This window comes from Camelus bactrianus, chromosome 7, assembly GCF_048773025.1.
Source record: "Camelus bactrianus isolate YW-2024 breed Bactrian camel chromosome 7, ASM4877302v1, whole genome shotgun sequence".
Lineage (NCBI taxonomy): Eukaryota > Metazoa > Chordata > Mammalia > Artiodactyla > Camelidae > Camelus > Camelus bactrianus.
This window is the reverse complement of record NC_133545.1, coordinates 12,300,695-12,318,819: the sequence shown is the minus strand read 5'-3', so window position 1 is coordinate 12,318,819 and position 18,125 is coordinate 12,300,695. Positions and strand designations below refer to the sequence as shown.

The window sequence follows — 18,125 nt, the reverse complement described above, 5'->3', positions numbered from 1 at the left end:
GAACATAGTTCCCTGTGCTATACAGAACAAACCTTTTTTTAAATCTATTCTTATATATAGTGGCTAGCATTTGTAAATCTCAAACTCCCAAATCTATCCCTTCCCACCCCTTTTCCCCAGTAACCATAAGATTGTTTACTAAGTTTGCAAGTCTGTTTCTGTTTTGCAGATGAATTTATAGTGTCCTTTTTTTTTTTTTTTTTTTTTAGATTCCACATATGAGTGATATAATGTGGTACTTTTCTTTCTCTTTCTGGCTTACTTCACTTAGAATGACATTCTCCAGGTCTATCCATGTTGCTGCAAATGGCATTATTTTATTCTTTTTTATGGCAGAGTAGTATTCCATTGTATAAATACACCACAACTTCTTTATCCAGTCATCTATTGATGGATATTTAGGTTGCTTCCATGTCTTGGATATTGAATATAGTGCTGCTATGAACATTGGGTGCAAGTATCTTTCTGCATTAGAGTTTCCTCCAGATATATACCCAGAGTGGGATTGCTGGATCATTGGTAAGTCTATTTTTAGTTTTTTGAGGAAACTCCATACTGAATTCCACCATGGCTGCACCAAACTACTGAAATGTAACTAATTTAATCAATAAGGAAAAACTGTCATAGCCCTCACTTCCAAATCGAAGACTCATGAGTCTGCAAGGCAGAGCCTCAAATCCAGCCTTCCAGCCTCAGGGCCCAGGCAAAGCTGTCGTCCTCAATCTAGACAAAGATGTTTGACAATACTTTTTGGTGACTATATCCAGCTAAATTATATGGTGAAACTTAACTCACTTTGGGAGTCCTCGAATATCAGAACTAAAGGAAAACAGTACATCATCCAGCCTGATGCTCTTATTTTAAAGAAAAGGAAATAAGCCCTGAGAAGTTAAGTGATTTGTCCATGATCACATAGCTAGGATGGAATCTAGTAGGAGTCAAAATGATGTTAATCTGTAGTCTGTCTGTGTTTCTCTCTCACTCTGATTTATCTGACACATCACAGACTGGATGAATATCATCTCATTTCAAAAGAGAACGAATCAATAAAGTCTGATTTAGAGATTATATTTAAAGCCATGAGTCTGTCTGTTCTGTGTCTGAACAGGTATCTGTGCTTTTAAAAAGCACCCCATTCTGGGGAATATGTTGGGCAACAATGCGCATGTAGTTAACCTTATCATGTTGTACACTTGGGGATGTTGGGAGGGTAAATTTTATGTTATGTGCTTTTTTTTTTTTGGCTCAGTTGAAAAACAAAAGTCACTCTAGGTATAAATTTGGGAAACAAAAAGGAATAGTTTATAATTAGCATAGTTTGCTTATAAATTCATACTTCTAAAGTGTTGGGAAGAATTTCTGGCTTTTTGTTGTGCTGTTGTTGATGGGTTTACGCTTGTTAAATTTCCTTTATGAATAGTGAAAGAAAAATAAATTATGCTAAAATCATCTTCAGTCATTTGAAATATCAGACATTTGAAGCAAGCGGAGTTTGAATTTCTAAAGTTAGGAAACTGTAATGTTATCCTAAATTTTTACTGTAATATTTTCCATAATTTCTAATTTTTTTTCATAATTTGCCATTGATCCCCACTTTAAACCAGTCTCGCAGACAGCTTCTGATGTCTGCAGGCCAGCAGTACTGTAGACTACTTCACAGAGGATCTACAAGCCTTCCCAAGGTCACGAAATGTCAGAGAAAAGAGGTCTCTGAAGAGAGCATCCAAAGGAATAGAGCACCAGGCTGATGGCTTTCTACTTGAAAACCCACTTCTAGTATGAGTCCCCTTAGGCTAGATCAAATTTAATTAAAGCTGCTACTAATATTAATGATTGAGACAAGTATCAATGAATGAAACACAGTCACCATATATAGACTTAAAGCCAATCGTTTACTGTCCTCTGGTTTTTCTTCTTCAGAATAGTTACTCCTTCTTTTCTATATAATAGCTCTCTCTTCCATCCATGATCTGGAAGATTCCAGTTGATCCTGGAACAGTCTTTGAGTTGATAATTCACTAGCTCAGACTATTACCAAAGCAATAATTTTTTATTACTTTGGAGAACCTCACAGAGAAGCAAATGCCAGCTGGGTGTAGTTGTTGGAGGGGATCATTAGTCACCACAGAGTGAAGGACCCCAAACTATACATGACTCACAAGGAAGGAACAAGGACATTTCTTCACAGTGGAAACAGCATTAGAGGACTGAAGAGTAGGTCTGTCGGGAAGTGGGTTCTGGCACTTTTCAACATGGCCCAGTCACCATTTAGATGCATTCACACTCAGACCACACGCATGACACACACAGATATGTGTGTGCACATGTGTCGACACGCAGTCATCAACATATGAGTTATCAACCCATAGGTGCACGTACATAATCTTCTACACACATGAACACAGTGACAAGAGGCGGCACGAGAGATCTCTGACAAACACAGCCAATCACAGAAGGCTGGAAAATATCCTAATCTCCATGAATTGTCATAAAGATAACTGCAGAATAGCAAGTATTTTAATGGAGCTTGGCAGACCTGATCTCTAGTGTATAAACCTACAGGGGATCCTGCCTGAAGGTCAGGTGGAAGAAGTGGAGTAAGTGCCAGTCTGGAGGGCTGGTGCCTATGGTTTACTTCAGTTATATGTATTTCCATCCTAACTCCAAGGAAAGGACTTGATTTCTGTGTTGGACTCCAGTGGGCAGGACAGAAGGAAGGCTGGCCCAGGAGAGGAGGGGAGGGACAGCCGGGACCGGGGCCTTGGCAGATGCTGGGATTATGCCTGGGTGGTGGCAGCAAAGGGAGGCCCTGGGGGACCAGGACATGAGCTCCCTCTCATCCTCCCACCTCTGAGCACACTCACTGTATGAACTGCACAGGGACTGCCACATTGTACTTTGTGCATCTTTGTAGGCTTCTCTTATGCCCTCCTGTCAGGGTGTAAACTCCTTGAGGACAGGAAACACATTTTGTAATCCCCTGGGGCCAAGTAGAAAACAGCTTAAATGTAATAGGGGCTCAATAAATTCTGGTTGAATTGAAAGAGAACGTGGTGGAAGCTCTTTAATACTGATGTCAAAGCTTAGGAATAATTTATGTATCATTGGCCATGTCATTTTAGGCTTTATTGAGTGCCATTTCATTTTGGGTGCCATGATACACAGTAAAGTGAAATCCACAGAGCCATGACCCATGTTAGAACAGAACAGGATTCTTGTGCAGACACTCATATGGAGGCACACGGTGCACGCAGAGATGTGGAGCATGGACACAAACAAGACATTCCTTAGGGAGAGTTGTGTGGTTGACGGAAAGAGGCTTCTAGTATAGGTTGGGAAGAGATGTGGCTGGAAAAGGAGACGGGGAGGATGAAGAGGATGGCGCAGTCAGCATAGTGACCACGGGAAATGAGTAAGTATTTCTGTCCCTACTTTGACTCTTGAATCTTATACCTCGGACCTCCCAAATTCTCCAGCAGCAGTCTTTTTTCATTTGATATACCTTAATTAGACTAAATGTTCCTCAGACTCCTGCCTAAAACCATGAGTCCCACCCAGCAAGATTCTGGCAAGAATGCTGCAGTCCCTGGCAGCGGCCGAGGCCTGGCCCACCCTGTACCTTCAGAGGGAACTGCTGGGTGAGTTCTGGCACATATGCAGCCCCGGCCTGCTTCTTGTGCAAAGACACGACCACAAAGTACTCGAAGAGCTGCCTCTCCTGGTACTCAATGAGCTCCCGGTCCAGTGACGGGTATCTCGGAGCCTGCTTGAGGCGTGACTTCACATTGACCAGGCGCTGGCTGTGGGCTGGAGAGAGAGAGATACCGCCTGAAAATGACTCACTCCCCATGTGGAACTGCACAGAGCTGCAACAGGTTATGTAATTCCCAGCTCAAAGTACTTTTTCTAATCCCAAAGAAGTGTTCTCATATTTAACAAATTAGTACAAAACTCTTTATTCAGGATCCCTGCCAAAGTTCTGGGAGGAGCAGCATTCGACAGGCCGCCAGGCTAATCGGGATGCAGGAGCCGGGAGTGTGGGGCCCCTGCGCCACCATGGACTTGCTGTCTGGACTAGGGTCCCTGGCTTGAGTAATTATTGGGTTCCTCTGTCAGATGGAGCGGGGACTCCTCCCCTCGCTCTTTTCCTTCATCTTTCAGTTTGGGGGACGTAATAAAACCCAGACCATAGAGCTTCTGGAGCCAGGAGCTTTGTAAACATCTCGTGTGACTCAACTGGCAGAGACCTGACTAACCCAAGAACTCCCATCTGCCTTCTTTTCTGCCACCAGTGTGCAATGGACACCACTTTCTTCATTCTGGAAGTGGGGCAGGGAGCAGGTGGGTGTTAGAGGTGAATGAGGCGGGGCCACTGGGCAGACGGGTACGCATCACCTCACTCAGCAGCCCTGGACTACAGCTTTCTATGGCATCCCCTTGGGGCTGGAAAAGTTGTGGAAGACTCACTAAAGCCTAGACCTAGATCACTGAATTTAGTTCCACGGGGACCAGTTATTTCAGCTACTTCATTTGACAGATGAGGAACCAGAGGCCCTGGATCTTAAGTGACTTCCTCCAGACCCTACAGCCATTTTAACAAGGGCGGGGCAAGAGCCCAGGTCCCTGGAGCCCCAGGCCAGCAGTGTTGTAGCTTACACAGGTACTCAGGACTGAACCGCCCCTGGGCACCCTGTGAGCCCCTGTCCCCTCAGATGTTCACGCCTTGTCTAGCAAGCTCGTGCAAGGATGCTCTGTCCCGTCCCTCACACTAAGTGGAAAGGCCACCTTTGCTGCTTCTGGTCCCCGCACGCGCCCTGCACAGCAACTGCTCTCCTCACCTTTCAGCTTCTCCTCGGTGTCACTGTCAGACTCACTGTTCTCATCTGTCACTAGACAAAAAAAATAACAACCAAAGAAAGAAAGTTGCAAATGTGAGTTTTTCTAAGGAAGGGAATTTTTTATATGCAGCAGCACAAATCCACGATTTCTAGCTCAGAGGGGCTGTTTTCTTTCTGTCTATTGTATGTAATGGGGGGAGGGCACAGCTCAGCGGTAGAGCACATGCTTAACATGAACAAGGCCCTGGGTTCAATCCCCAGTACCTCCGTTAGAAATCAATATGTAAACGAATAAATAAACCTAATTACTTCCTTGCCCTCCTAAAAACAAAATAAAATCAAAAAAACAAAAAAAAAATGTAATTAACTATGTCTTTGCCCAACTAAATGTATTGCAAATTTAATTTAGTTCTGGTTCAGATAGATGGTAACTATATCAAATAATACAGCAAAAGACACTGGCCCCTTTTACGCATATTAAGCAAAGAACGTTGTTCCTTTGGTGAGGTCAGAGCATGCAGCACTGGGCCGACTTGATGGATGCACAGAGAGAGAGGACCTGAGGACACTCTAGCAGCCTGAGCTCCTGGCTCCTCAACTGTTCCAAGGATGGTGGGAGGCATTTACAAAGCCCTAATTTGACCTCCTCTTGGTGAACCAACTCCAGGAAACCACTTCTAGGATGACTGTTTTTCAGATTCTTGGGAGAGGAGGTATGGTGGTGGGGTCCTACCTTTTCCTGAGTTGCTCTCTGTTGACTGGGACAGCCTCTTCACCCGTTTCTTTCCTCTCCGGGCCTCGTAAATGGCATTGATTCGCAACACCAGCTGCCAGACACCGGGAGAAGAAAAGCCATTGTTGTTAGCAGTCTCCTTTCCATATGTAACTGGGATTCCTTCACTGCCCATTTTCTTTTAGGATGGTGGAGGGCCAGGGAAAGGGGAGGGAGGAGACATTTCCCACTGGCCACTGGTGTTTTTCAATCATTCTTTTCTGCCAGATAGGAACTGGACTGTCAAGAACACTAAAGGAAGGCTGCCAGCTTTGCTGATGTATGAGTGAGAGCTGTCTGAATTTGCTAACAACTCCCACTGAGACACAGAGGAAGACAATTTCATTGGCTAATGGTGTGATGGCTGCTCCCTCTCCCATAGTGCAATGTCACTGTGGTTTGGGAAGGAGCTTTTGCCCCCAAAACAAAACAAGAAAAGGAAGAGACAGAAAAAAAATGTTCCCAGGCAGGGCCCCCTTCATGGGAACCATGCCAAGGGGTTTCTCGGCAGCCCTGAGCAGGAAGGGAGCAGTGATGGATGACAAATCCTAGCTTGGGACTGCATGGAGCAGTGCCATGCACACGGCAGGCTGCCCTTTCTACAGAGGAATACACTCACTCCAGGCTTGCTGAGGCCTTTCATGATCTCTCCTGGTGCTCAGAAGCCAAGTCACTCAGCAGACACCTCTACTTAGAAGCACATCCTCCAGGCTGACTATAGAAGAACCGTCTGGTGATTGAAGCCCTAGGTCATTTCCCACCAGGCTTTTCAGCACCACATGCAACTCTCAGGGGTAGAAGCTTCCTGGGTTCCACCTGGTTGGGAGAAAGGGAAGTCTACCCATGCACAGTTGAGGTAAACCTAATAGTGACTTCAAAGAGGAGCTGTGTTTGTAAGCTACCTTGAAAAGTTTTAAATTCTTTTATACATTGGGAGGAACAGGAGAGGGGATGTGCTATGGTAAACTGGGTGATGGGTACTCAGGTGGGCACAGTTGCTAATATCCATCTCCACCCTCCACTCCTCTGATCCGCCCCCTAAAGTAGGTCCACTCTGCAAGCACTAGCCTGGCAGGGGGGAGGGTGGCTTATTCTCAAGGTCTCCTTGTGGCGGGCCCAGGCCCTGTCCCCAGAGCTGTGCAGACTATCACTGACACTGCCCTGCCATGTCCTCACGCACCTGCGCCCTCTGGCTCCTGACGGGCAGCCCAGCCTGGCCCTGCCGGCTCTCTGTGTGAGCTCCTCTTCCCTACCCACGAATCTGACCTGCATGAGGCCTCTGCCTTCTCCACCAAATCCCTGCCGTGCGGCAGTTCTTTGTATTTGCTCTTACGAACCAGCCGTGTCCTTGAGCGCTCACATTCCTGAACGGGCCTTCTCTTCGTTTCATGCATGTTCTAACCAGTGGGATACAGCACTGACCCAGTTTACCATGGAAGAAATTATCGGTATAAATGAGACGCCAGTACTATTCACAACAGCCAGGAAGTGAAAGCAACCCAAACATCGACTGATGGGTGAATGGATAAACACAATGTGGGATGGACATACAATGGAGTATTACTCAGGCTTGGAAAGGAAGGAAATTGTGACACATGCTCCAACATGAACAAACCTTGTGGATTTTATGCTAAGCAAAATAAGCCAGTCACAAAAAGACAAATATTGGATGATATCACTTACATGAGGTACCTAGAATAGGTAAATTCAGAGAGACAGAAAGTAGCTTGGTGGTGCCAGGGGCTGGGGGAAGGGAGCAAAGGGGGTAAGTGTTTAATGGGTGCAGAGTTTCAGTTTGGGGAGAAGAAAAAGTGCATCCATCTGGAGATGGTTGATGATGATAATGGCTGCACAGCAATGTGAATGTACTTAATGCTGCTGATATGCATTAAAAATGGTTAAAATGGTAAGTTTTATGTATATCACAATTTAAAAATACAAGCAGATAAACAAATGAGTTGCTAGGTCAAATTGTTTTGGGGGAAGAAAAAATTTTTAAACCTATTCAAAATCCCCCCCCAAAATATCCAAAAATAACTAGAAAGGAGATATTTACAATATAGTTAACATCTTTCCATTTATTCAAATACAATGAACACTAGAATGTAAGCTCCACGAAGGCAGGAATTTTTGTCACTTTTGTTTACTGCTGTCACAGTACCTGTATGGCACACAGTAGGTTCTCAATAAATATTTGTTGATTATTAATTTGTTGAATGAATGCTAAGCATCTCCTATGTACCAGGGATTTTACTAGGAGCTGTGAGGGATAAAAAGATACATGGGGCATGGCACCCGTTCTCAGGGAGTTTACAAGCTAACAGGAAGGACCGAGATGCATTCACAGCTATCATACAAGACAATTCATGAGTGCAATGTGAGTAGTATAAATAATATGAGAGGGAAGGTTTTTCTCATTTTAAATCAGGTCATGAAATAAGTGGAAGCCAATATATACTTTAGTCAATAAATCTTTGTTCCTTTTAATTAAAAAAAAATTTTTCCCCATAGAGAAAAACTTTAAACATGCTTTCACATAATTGTACTTTAAAAGGAGATAAGTTTTGTTTTAAAAGTGTTCAGTACTAGAAGGGTTGGCCTTTTTAGAGATCTTTTTTAAGTTGAAAAATATTTTTTAACTATAAGCGCATTTGGAAGATAGTCTGTTTCAGAGAGAGAGTCGTGTGGTATCTGGTGCTGCCTACGGTGGCTGCCAAAGAAAGAAAGGATTCCACAGAAACCTGCCAAAGGGAGCACGCAAAGGGATGGCTAAGAGGAAGGCCAAAGGACCACAGTGAGTAATGTGACAAAGGCCCAGAAATCTCAGCCTGCTGGCTTCACCGTGTCTCCCTGGCCTGCGGCGGAGCAGGGAGAAGAGGGCCCAGTGATCCATTCTCTGCCCAGACTCCTCTGCAGCCTTCCTCTGCAGAGAAGTGGGAATGCACATCTGACACGAAGCTTACTGCAAGCCTTACCTTGGGTATCTTTCTCTTCTTCCTCCCATTCTGCATGTCTCCCAGGTTAAAGAAAGTGTCGTCAGGGCTGCTGGGTGTGGAGGGAGGGCTGATTTTGGAAGGGGACCCGGTTCCATCCCGACTCAGCTTCCTGGTGTCCAGCAGTTTGAAGTTCCTCCTCTCTGAATTTTGCCGGAAAAAAGCAGGTTTGGACAATGACTGTTGTGAGGGAAAAGGAGAAAAGAAGAGTAAATACATAGAAAGGGAGAGATCAGAGGTGATGTCAGTGATGGAGACCATGAGATAGAGAAGGGAAGTTGGTCTGTGTTCCCAAGGGTATGTTCCAAGGGTTTGTCTATGCTAATAAGTGCTCAATGAACACTTAACATCCAATTATGGGAAATTAGTATGATAAAGGATGCAAGTCTAACCCAGTCTCTCATTTTAGACAAGTGAGAACTCGCCTGGCTCAATTCTTCACCTTTACAAATGAGGCTTTCTGACACAACATACTGGGAGTTACAAGACCTAAGCATAGCTCTGACCCTGCCACTGGCAAGCTGAGTGCCTTCTATACAAGGAATTTCACTTCTCTGGGCTTCAGCATCTTATTTCCAATAACAAGCTGCTTTTAGGTCAAAAGGCAAACAAAAAACCAATCTGAAAAATTTGATACTTATAGAACTCATTTTTTAAATACATGCTACAAATGAGAAGACTAACAACTCAAAAGAAAAACAGGCAAAAGGTAAGAACTGAAAATTTATAGAAAAGGAAATACAATGATTTTCATTGTATATAAAAAATTCAGCTTCACTCATCAGAAAAAAAAATTTAAAAAACTCCATTGAAGAAACATTTTTCACTCGAAGATTAGCAAAGATGAAAAACTTTGATAACTCACTGTATTGCTGAAGGTGAGGGGTTGGGGAGGGTACAGCTCAAGTGGCAGAGCACATGCTTAGCATACATCCTGGGTTCAATCCCCAGTACCTCCTCTAAAAATGAATAAACAAATAAACCTAATTATCTCCCCTCCCACAGAAAATTTTTTAAAAAGTGAGGGGACACAATCACCTTCACACTTTCATACACTGTTGGTAGGAGAGGAAATTGCCACACCTCTATGGAGAGCAATCTAGCAGTGTCAACAAAATTACAAATGTACACACTCTTCAATCTAGTAATTCCTCCTCTAGGAACTTACTCTACTGATATGCTCATACTTGTGCAAAGTTCCATTGTACAAGAAAAGTCATGTTGTGCAAAGTACACAGTACACTGTACACTGTGCCATGGTTTATAAGCACAAAATATTGGAAACCACCTACATGTCCATCAATAGAAGTGGTCAGATAAATCATGGTACACCTATATAGTGGAATACAATGCAGGTGTGGAAAAAACCTTACAGTACTTATATAGGTTCTCTCACATGTATATTGTTTTTTTTTTTTAATTTTAGGTTTGTTTATTTATTTTAATGGAGGTAGTGGGGATTGAACCCAGGACCTTGTGCATGCTAAGCATGCACTCTACCACTTGAGCTGTACCCTCCCCCCTCACATGTATATTATTAAGCGTAAAAAGCAAGGTGTAGGATAGTTGGTATAGTATGCTGATGTCTGTGTGTGTTTGAAGGAGCTATAGAAACTGGTATACGCATAGACTAGTTCTGCAAGGGTACACAAGAAATTAACAGTGGTTGCTCTTGGGGAGAGAAATAGACAGGAGTGAGAGATTTTTTACGGACACTTTTCATACTCCTTAAATTATGAACCTTATGAACATATTAACTATTCACTAAAATAAGAAAAATTAATAAAATAAATATTTTAAACCACTTTGCCTACATGTTCTCTAAAGGCACTTCCAGATGCATATTTTATGATACCATAATTATAGCTGCAATGTCTCTTTTTAAAAAAATTAATGAATTAGATGAGATAAAGGTATATAAAACATCTAGCAGAGTGCCTAAGAGGCATCCAGTATAAGTTTTTCTCTCCCTCTCTCTTATGACGTTGACATTTTTTCATACTTTAATGTCCTAACTGTGTTTTTCTTTAGTATATTGTTTATGTTCTTTTCCTATTCCTTTGGGATCCCCATGTTTTTCTTATTGTTTTGGATGAACTCTCCATATAGAACACACATGAACTATTTGTCAGTTTTCCTGCAAGTATGTTTTTCCCACATTTTTATGCACACAAATCTGTTCATCTTTTCGTTTGTGATTAATTTAATCTCTTCTTTCTTTGCCTAGAAAATCGGTATCTTTTTAAAGGTTTGATACATATTTCATTTCATTTCTTTGGGATTTTCTTAATTTATTTTAAACATATTTTATTCATTAAGGCATCAGTAATTTATTTTATTGTATGTTAGTCTAAAACAATTTTCCCCCAAGCTAACTTATCCCTATTCCATTTAATAAGTGAGGCTTTCTTTCTCTAACAATTTGTAAGACCACATTTATTATATCTTAAATTCTCATAGAATGGTCTTATTTTGTTCCATTGATTTCCCCATTCTTGTTTAGTTCCAAACAGTGTATAACAGTAACTCCAGAATGTTTTCTTTTTAAAGATTTCCAGGAATAGACTCCTGGCCTTCCTAAGTAGCCTGCTCCTCCGTCTTATCCTGGGTCTACAGGGAGCAACAACTGCTCTCAGCACAAGCCCTGAGGGGAGGAAGGGGCTGGCCTGGTCCGCTCACTATGGGCATCATAATAATTAAACCAGCACAAGAAGAAGGAATAATAACACGCCTTCTTAAAGACCAAATCCCATCTGCAATGAAATCCAAGGAAATGGTCCCCATTCTTTCACTGCATTGGAATCTCATGTCAAATTGTTGGCAAACAGCAGGTATCTGTTTTCACTAGAGATCTAGATTGTGATAGTGTTTGTTCAAAGAAGATCTGACCTATGGAAAGGGCTGAGAAGAAAGAAAACAGAAAGGAATCAAAGCGAGGCACTGAACTTTGTAAAGGGTGTGAGGAGACCTGATGGAGGTGTGTGTGGGCTGCATTTCCCAGCGGTCACACTGCTGCAGAAGGGGCCCTGGTGTGTCCCAGAGTACCCAAAACAAGCCACCAAATGTCCAGGGAGCTTTCAGGAAAGGGTAGAATTTCATTAGCTTCTTAACTGATGAAAAGACTTAGCGGGCTGTCAGGGAGAGCATTATCAAGTATGCAACACAATCTGAGAACAGATAGAGGTGAGGAAAAGCCAATATTAAAATCAAAGAGAGTCTTCAGAGCTTAGAGTAAGTGCAGTGAAACAGACGGAAGAGATGGTACAACAATGAAGACAGAATTGTCTGTGGAAGGGCTTTGAAAGTGAAGGTATGAAGCTAGCAGGGATCAGCAAGCTTTTTCTAAAAGGCCAGATAGTAGATATTTTAGGCTTTGCAGGCCATACTGTCTCTGTTGCAACTACTCAGCTCTGTCATTGTAGCGCAAAAGCACAAGTAAACAAATGAGCTTACCTGTGTTCCATTAAAACTTTATTTACAAAGTCAGGCAACCAGCAGTAGTTTGCCAAACCTGAACTATGTATAAAAAGGAAAGTCACTACAGGACCCTAAGGATGATTGTGTCAGACTAGGGTCCAGAGAAGATCCCAGCTTTTGATCAGAGAGCTTCACACCACCATGCCCTGATGATAACGTGCCCATCCTATCGTGTCTCAATGGAGGAGTCTCTATGGAGGAGCTGAGCTCTGCTGCAGAGGCACCCAGGGTCTCCTCAGCCTTACAAGTATTCGATTCACAATGGACTCAACCAAAGATCTGTAGTGTCCAAAAGGGACAAGCAGACAAGGACCCTCTGTTGAAACCTCCTGGGTTATTTCAGGAGACTGAGTATGACAGGCCCTGGCCAGGAGGCATCTTGGTGGGAGGAGGGGGCAGCAAGAGAGCTACGTGCCTTATGCCTCGAAGAGGGAGCTTATCTGGACTCAGCCGGGGTTCATTCACCCTTCTTGTCTGTGAATGGTGGCTGATGGCTTAACTCTTTCCAGCCCCCTAATGTCCCTGTCTTACTGCCTTCGGAGGGTGACAGCAGGAGACTAAAAGTGTCCTCAATATAAAATATCCCGTCTCCTTACCTATCTCAGTCTCACTCCTATTCTCTTTTACAGAGACCTCTCCCACCTACGAAGAACTCAGATGTCATTCCGATACACATTTGCATTTGTTCATACGTGCCCACAGGTACACGTATTCACATGAATACACAGACACTCCCCTAACTATACATTCATAGAAATACACAGGAAGGCATACACGCTCGTTCCAACGATGGGACGTTACACTAATGTAATGTAATGCCATTACATTAAAATGATGGTATACCATGCAGGCAATACAAATTGTTTTTTTTTTCCAAAACAAATTGTTTTTAAAAAGAAATTAATGACATGGGGAAATACTCATGATAAATGTAAAAGAGCAGCAAAAGTGTATATACAAAGTCATCCTAAATCTTTTTACACACACACACACACAAACATACACACATGGACATACATACATGGTGTGACATGATCTGGACGGAAGTAAACCAAAGTGTTAATAGTAGTTATCTCTGAGTGTGGGGATTACATGCAATTTTTAAAAAGACCTTTAAAACACATACACACACACACACACATACATAATAACAATATATTATAGAAAAAATAAAGGTGAGTATAAAGAAAAAATTAAAATCCCCAATTTGGATGAGTTTTGTTTTTTATTATACTTTTTGGTATCTAAAAAGAATTTTACAATGAGAATGTTCTGTTTTTAGAAGATGAGTTTATTTTTAAAAAGAACGCATATTGATAAGCATAATTCTATATATTTAGCAAACACACATAAATAGTACTTACATTGTAGGCACTTGTCTAAGTTTATAAGAATTAATCTGATTGATCTTAGAAGACCTCTACAAGGAGTGTACTCTTATCATTCTTATTTACCAATGAAAAACTGGTGCACAGAGACGAGATTATTTGCCCAAAGTCACACAGCTATCAAGCAGTCTACGTAAGGTGGGAATGGAAGCAGTCAGGCTCCAGCACCTGCACACTTGACCAGATACTGCCTCTCCAGAGCTACAGCTAAGAGAGATGATTTGTTGGTGGAGGACGGTGTGGGTAGGCTACCCAGGTGACCAAAGAATGCTAATTAGTGATTTTTTTCCCCTCTTAAGTGTCACTACATAAGAAAGACGATTTCATATTAGCCTAGATTTCCTTTATTAGAAAAATGAGTTCCTACTATAGTCACTGAGCTATTCTGCATGTGGGAGTGGTGGGTAACACACAGCAAGAAAACTCCCTCAGGAGCTTGCCTTGTGTGTCTGCAAACATCTGCCCCCAGCTGCACATCTGCTCCTGTCAGAGGAAAATCTGTCCAGTTGACCCTCACTTCTCTACTGGGCCTAGGCATGACCTAATTAAATAAAAATCCCCAAAGATGTCTTGGGGCCTTTCTGTGGCTGTGAGAGGTGGTTGTCATGGAAAGACTGCTCCAGGAAGTTCTAAGTCCTAGATGCAGTCAGTCCAGATGCAACAGATGAATACGGAAGAGCTAAGTGGAGGCAGTGGAGAAGTCTACAGCTGTCCTCCAGAACGGGGACAAGAACCAGACACCAGATGTGGGAAAGCAGAGGAATGAGCATGGACACAGTCTTGCTGATGACTCGCAAAGGCCCAGAAGAGCCTGCAAGTATCAGTGGCAATCAGACCTGCACACTGGGCAACTAAATTGACTGTCTTTCTGCAGGAGAGCTGCCTCTGGACTTCAAGTTCTCATTGACATGATTACCTAGTGTATTTACCTGTTATGGGGACAGAGGACTAGATTTTCTCTAGCCTGGCAGGGAGGGGAAGATAAGGGCCTTTACTTCCTGGTACAGAGGAGCACCCGGCTCTGCACGCAGAGCTGCTTTGGCTAGATGTTTCCCATAGTTCCTAAGAGGCGATGCAGTTCACTCCCTGCATGAAGTGGGGTAGAGCTGAGTAGGACACGAAGAGGCAGACCAGGTGTGACAGTCTTCCTTCTGCCTGTAAGCCAGGCTTATCCACTATGGGAAATGAAGGATTCCCCAAATGTTGAAGACATCTACATTCCAATGAAAATACAAACAATACATTTCAAAGCAAGTAGAAACGATCTGTTAATTATCGGTTGTCATGGATTATTCAGGATGACACTCTTTTCCATAGGAGAAGAAATCAGTAGTTAATTGATTTGGGCAAGTATTGTAGCCATTGACTTGGGTCGGTAAGAACAACTGTTGATGAAAGGTGATGTCCACCTTCCACTCTCTTGAGGAGGATTCCCTTTGTGACTATCATGCCTCATGTGTATACCCTCCCACCCGGCTGCCAGCAAACACTGACCTCCAGCAGAGCCCAGAGAGGAAGGCCTCTTTTCTTAAGCTGGAAACATATCCTTTCAATGGGATTTAACCTCACACTTGCAGCCTGGATTTGGCCTTCCTTTATTAATTTCTTCAACAACTAACCCACTATATAACAACTACTTATGGGAGATACAAAGAAACCAATTATGCAATTTCTGACCTTGAGGAACTTACACTCTAGTTGGGGAGCTGCTTCTAAGATATATAACATGACTTAAATCAGAATTCCAGTCATCAAAGTAGACGATGTCGGTAAGAGAGTATATACAATTTGGTGGGACATGAATGCTTAGCTCACTGAGTGTTACAGACAGGCAGAGGGGAAGAAGTCCCAGGAGCTGGGATGGCCTGGGAGCTTCCTGAAGGAGGCCTGATTGAGCTAAGCCTTAAAGGATAGGAAAGGAAAGGTCCAGGCAAGAGCCAAGGGCAGAGGCAGAAATGACCTAGCACAGGGGTAGGCAAATTATGGCCTGTGGGCCACAGCTGGCCCACCACCTGTTTTTGTACAGGCCATGAGCCAAGAGCTTCATTTTTAACATTTTAATAATTTTTAATAAAAATTAAATTTTTTAATTTATTAAAATTTATTTTAAAAATTAAAAAAAATAAGTAGTATTTCATGACACATGAAAATTATATAAAATCAAATTTCAGTGTCCATAAATAAAGGTTTATGGAAACACAGTCTCACTGGTTTGCATTTAGTCTGTGGTTGCCCTGCACTACAATGGCAGTGCTGAGTGGTTACAACAGAGATCATCTATTGACTCTCTGACTCTTTAGAGAAAAAGTTTGCTGATCCTGGGGCTATAGCATCAGAGGGGCGGTTAGTAGGCTTTGGCTGGAGGGAAGCTTCTGAATGTAGGAATTATGGGAAATGGTACGTACCCAGGGATCAATTATAAAGGAAGTTTAATGCTATCCTAAAAAATATGAATTCAGTTCTGTAGGCAATGGGCTGAAATTATTACGCATGTGAATATAGTAATATTATCTGTATGCACAGAGCACAAAACTCCAAAAGTTCAAACAGATATTCCATAAAAAATGTCAGTCTTCTTTCCTGACCTCCAGATACTCAGACACTCGGACAACCTCACAGAAGTACCCACTTATTCATTCTTAGGTACCCTTACGGAGATAATTCTTGTACATTCACAAACATAGTTTACGTGTGTGTATATTCTTTCACTGAAAGACCCATCACTGGTGGCATACTATGGAAATACTGTTTCCGCACCTTGCCTTTCAGTTTTGTATTTTAGAATTTGTTTTCTGTCAGGACATTCTTCTCCATGGCTGCATAACATGCATGTACTATCTTATTTACCCAGTTAGGGAGAATTCTGACCCAGAAGCTAAAACAATACTTTAGGAAGCCTTGTTGAGCAGAAGGGTTCCAGGAGAACCAGAAGCAGGAAGAGGAGGCAGGCTACTGATGTACAAATCCAGGAGCCTGGCAGTGAGGGTGGCCTGGCATTCCAGGGGAACCTGGAAGTCCAGCCTGCTCAAGGCCATGGTGCTGGGGACCCGTCTCCCCTCACCAATCCTCTAGGGGCTCATACCTTGGTGGGTGTGTCGGGGATGGAAGAGGTGGGAGAACTCGGAAAGTTCAAGACACACTTCTTCCCCAGGCAGCGACCATGTAATTCAACATCCTCATAAGGGTTTTCCTTCATGGGCGGATCTGTGGTCAAAGGCAACAGTTGGTCAGAAACTGTGAACACCGAGGAAGTTCTCCTTATCAGATCTCTACCCAGCATCCTGGCCTCTCCTTGTGGGGGTACCTGCTGTCTTGCTATCCATTTAGCCTTCCTCTTGGTAATAAACCTTGATTTTCACTGGGGGACTCCCTATATCCCCATTTTTAGATATTTTGAGATTAACTCCACCCCCAGTTTCAGAGTTTCAATCTTAGTATTCCGAATCCCTGCCTCAGTGACCAGTTCTGGGAAGGGCTCGCATCCTAAGTCTAAGCCAGTCACTCCATGGCATTCCTGGGCTCTGAAGGTGAACAAAGGACCTAAACCGGTCTATTCAGAGTGAACCTCAGGATTTTTGCTGGGACTGGTGCACACAGGCTCTCCTTTCTTACTGCAAGGCATGGATTCCAGAGAGCTGATGGATCATGGGAAACCTGCTGAGAATGGAACTAACCTGAGAGATAAGAAATGAGGAAGAAAAAGCCAGTTCTGGTCACGTGAGCCAACAAATTCCCTTTGTTGTTTCAGCTGGGTTTTCCATTCTTTGTAACTGAAAACTTCCCTGTCAAGTACACACTGCTAAGAGAAGTCCAGCTTTCATCCCCACTTTGGATTTGGGAAGCCTACTGCTTTGGCAGGAACCCATCTTTGGCAGCTCAGACACAGCAGTTCAAATGGCACAGCTAAGTGTCTGCACTCTCTCAAGTCTCGTGTTTTCTTGAGAGTTTTTCCTAGTGTTGATGACTACGTGCATGGATGTATGTGGTTATCTGTCTAATCTGCCCCTTGCATAGGGACATGTACGGTTCTCCCTCTTACCAGTTCATTTCTTCCCCCTTCTCTCCCGCAACACATGAAGACATGGCTTGAGTTGACACTTCACTGAAACTGTGATGCTCCCTGAAGATTAACTCACGTTTAAACACACACAAACTCTGTGCATCTGAGCCCCATTTTGGAATCAGCGAATTCTCTACAGCAAGGCCAAAGTTACTCCTTTAATTGTGAACTTTCATTTTAGTCTGAATTTCGATGCTGTTACCGCCACACCCCAGCAGTTTCGGAAAGGGTACAGCAGCCTTCAGTGTCTTTCATTCAGTCATCCCTTCAGGTCCCTGAGAGTCTGTTATAAGCCAGGTATTTTATGTACCATTTTCTCCAGTCCTCAGACAACCCTATAAGGTAGCTATCACCATCCTCAGTACAGAGGTGAGAGAATTAAAGTTCAGAGACGTTAAGTTACCAGCTTATTGTCATACAAGCAGCAGAGCCCAGACTCAGGCATGGGTATTGAGGCTGCAGGTCTAGTGTTTTCCACTACATCACGCTGCCTCCTTGGCTGCTCATCACCAGCCCTTCCTTTCCCCTCCAGGCCCATTTTCTCTTACATATTTCACTGTGGGTCACCCTTCTACCCACCTACGTGTTCTCTCGTTC

At 43.1% G+C, this 18,125-nt stretch overlaps 1 protein-coding gene across 7 annotated transcripts in view; it reads right to left on the bottom strand.

The window, feature by feature from the left end:
• Positions 1-18,125, bottom strand: part of DENND2A (DENN domain containing 2A) — an 84,694-nt gene that overhangs the window by 26,188 nt on the left and 40,381 nt on the right. For 6 of the 7 annotated variants that reach the window (XR_012508053.1, XM_074366913.1, XM_074366911.1 and 3 more), the window contains 5 exons: positions 16,551-16,672; positions 8,586-8,783; positions 5,572-5,665; positions 4,839-4,889; positions 3,620-3,807 (listed from right to left, as the gene is read on the bottom strand). Coding sequence is in view for 6 of the 7 variants with exons in the window: in XM_074366913.1 (XP_074223014.1) it covers positions 3,620-3,807; positions 4,839-4,889; positions 5,572-5,665; positions 8,586-8,783; positions 16,551-16,672 (653 nt within the window). In the remaining variant the exon portion in view is untranslated. The remainder of the gene's footprint in view (positions 1-3,619; positions 3,808-4,838; positions 4,890-5,571; positions 5,666-8,585; positions 8,784-16,550; positions 16,673-18,125) is intronic. The other variant, XM_074366914.1, reaches the window with a different exon arrangement.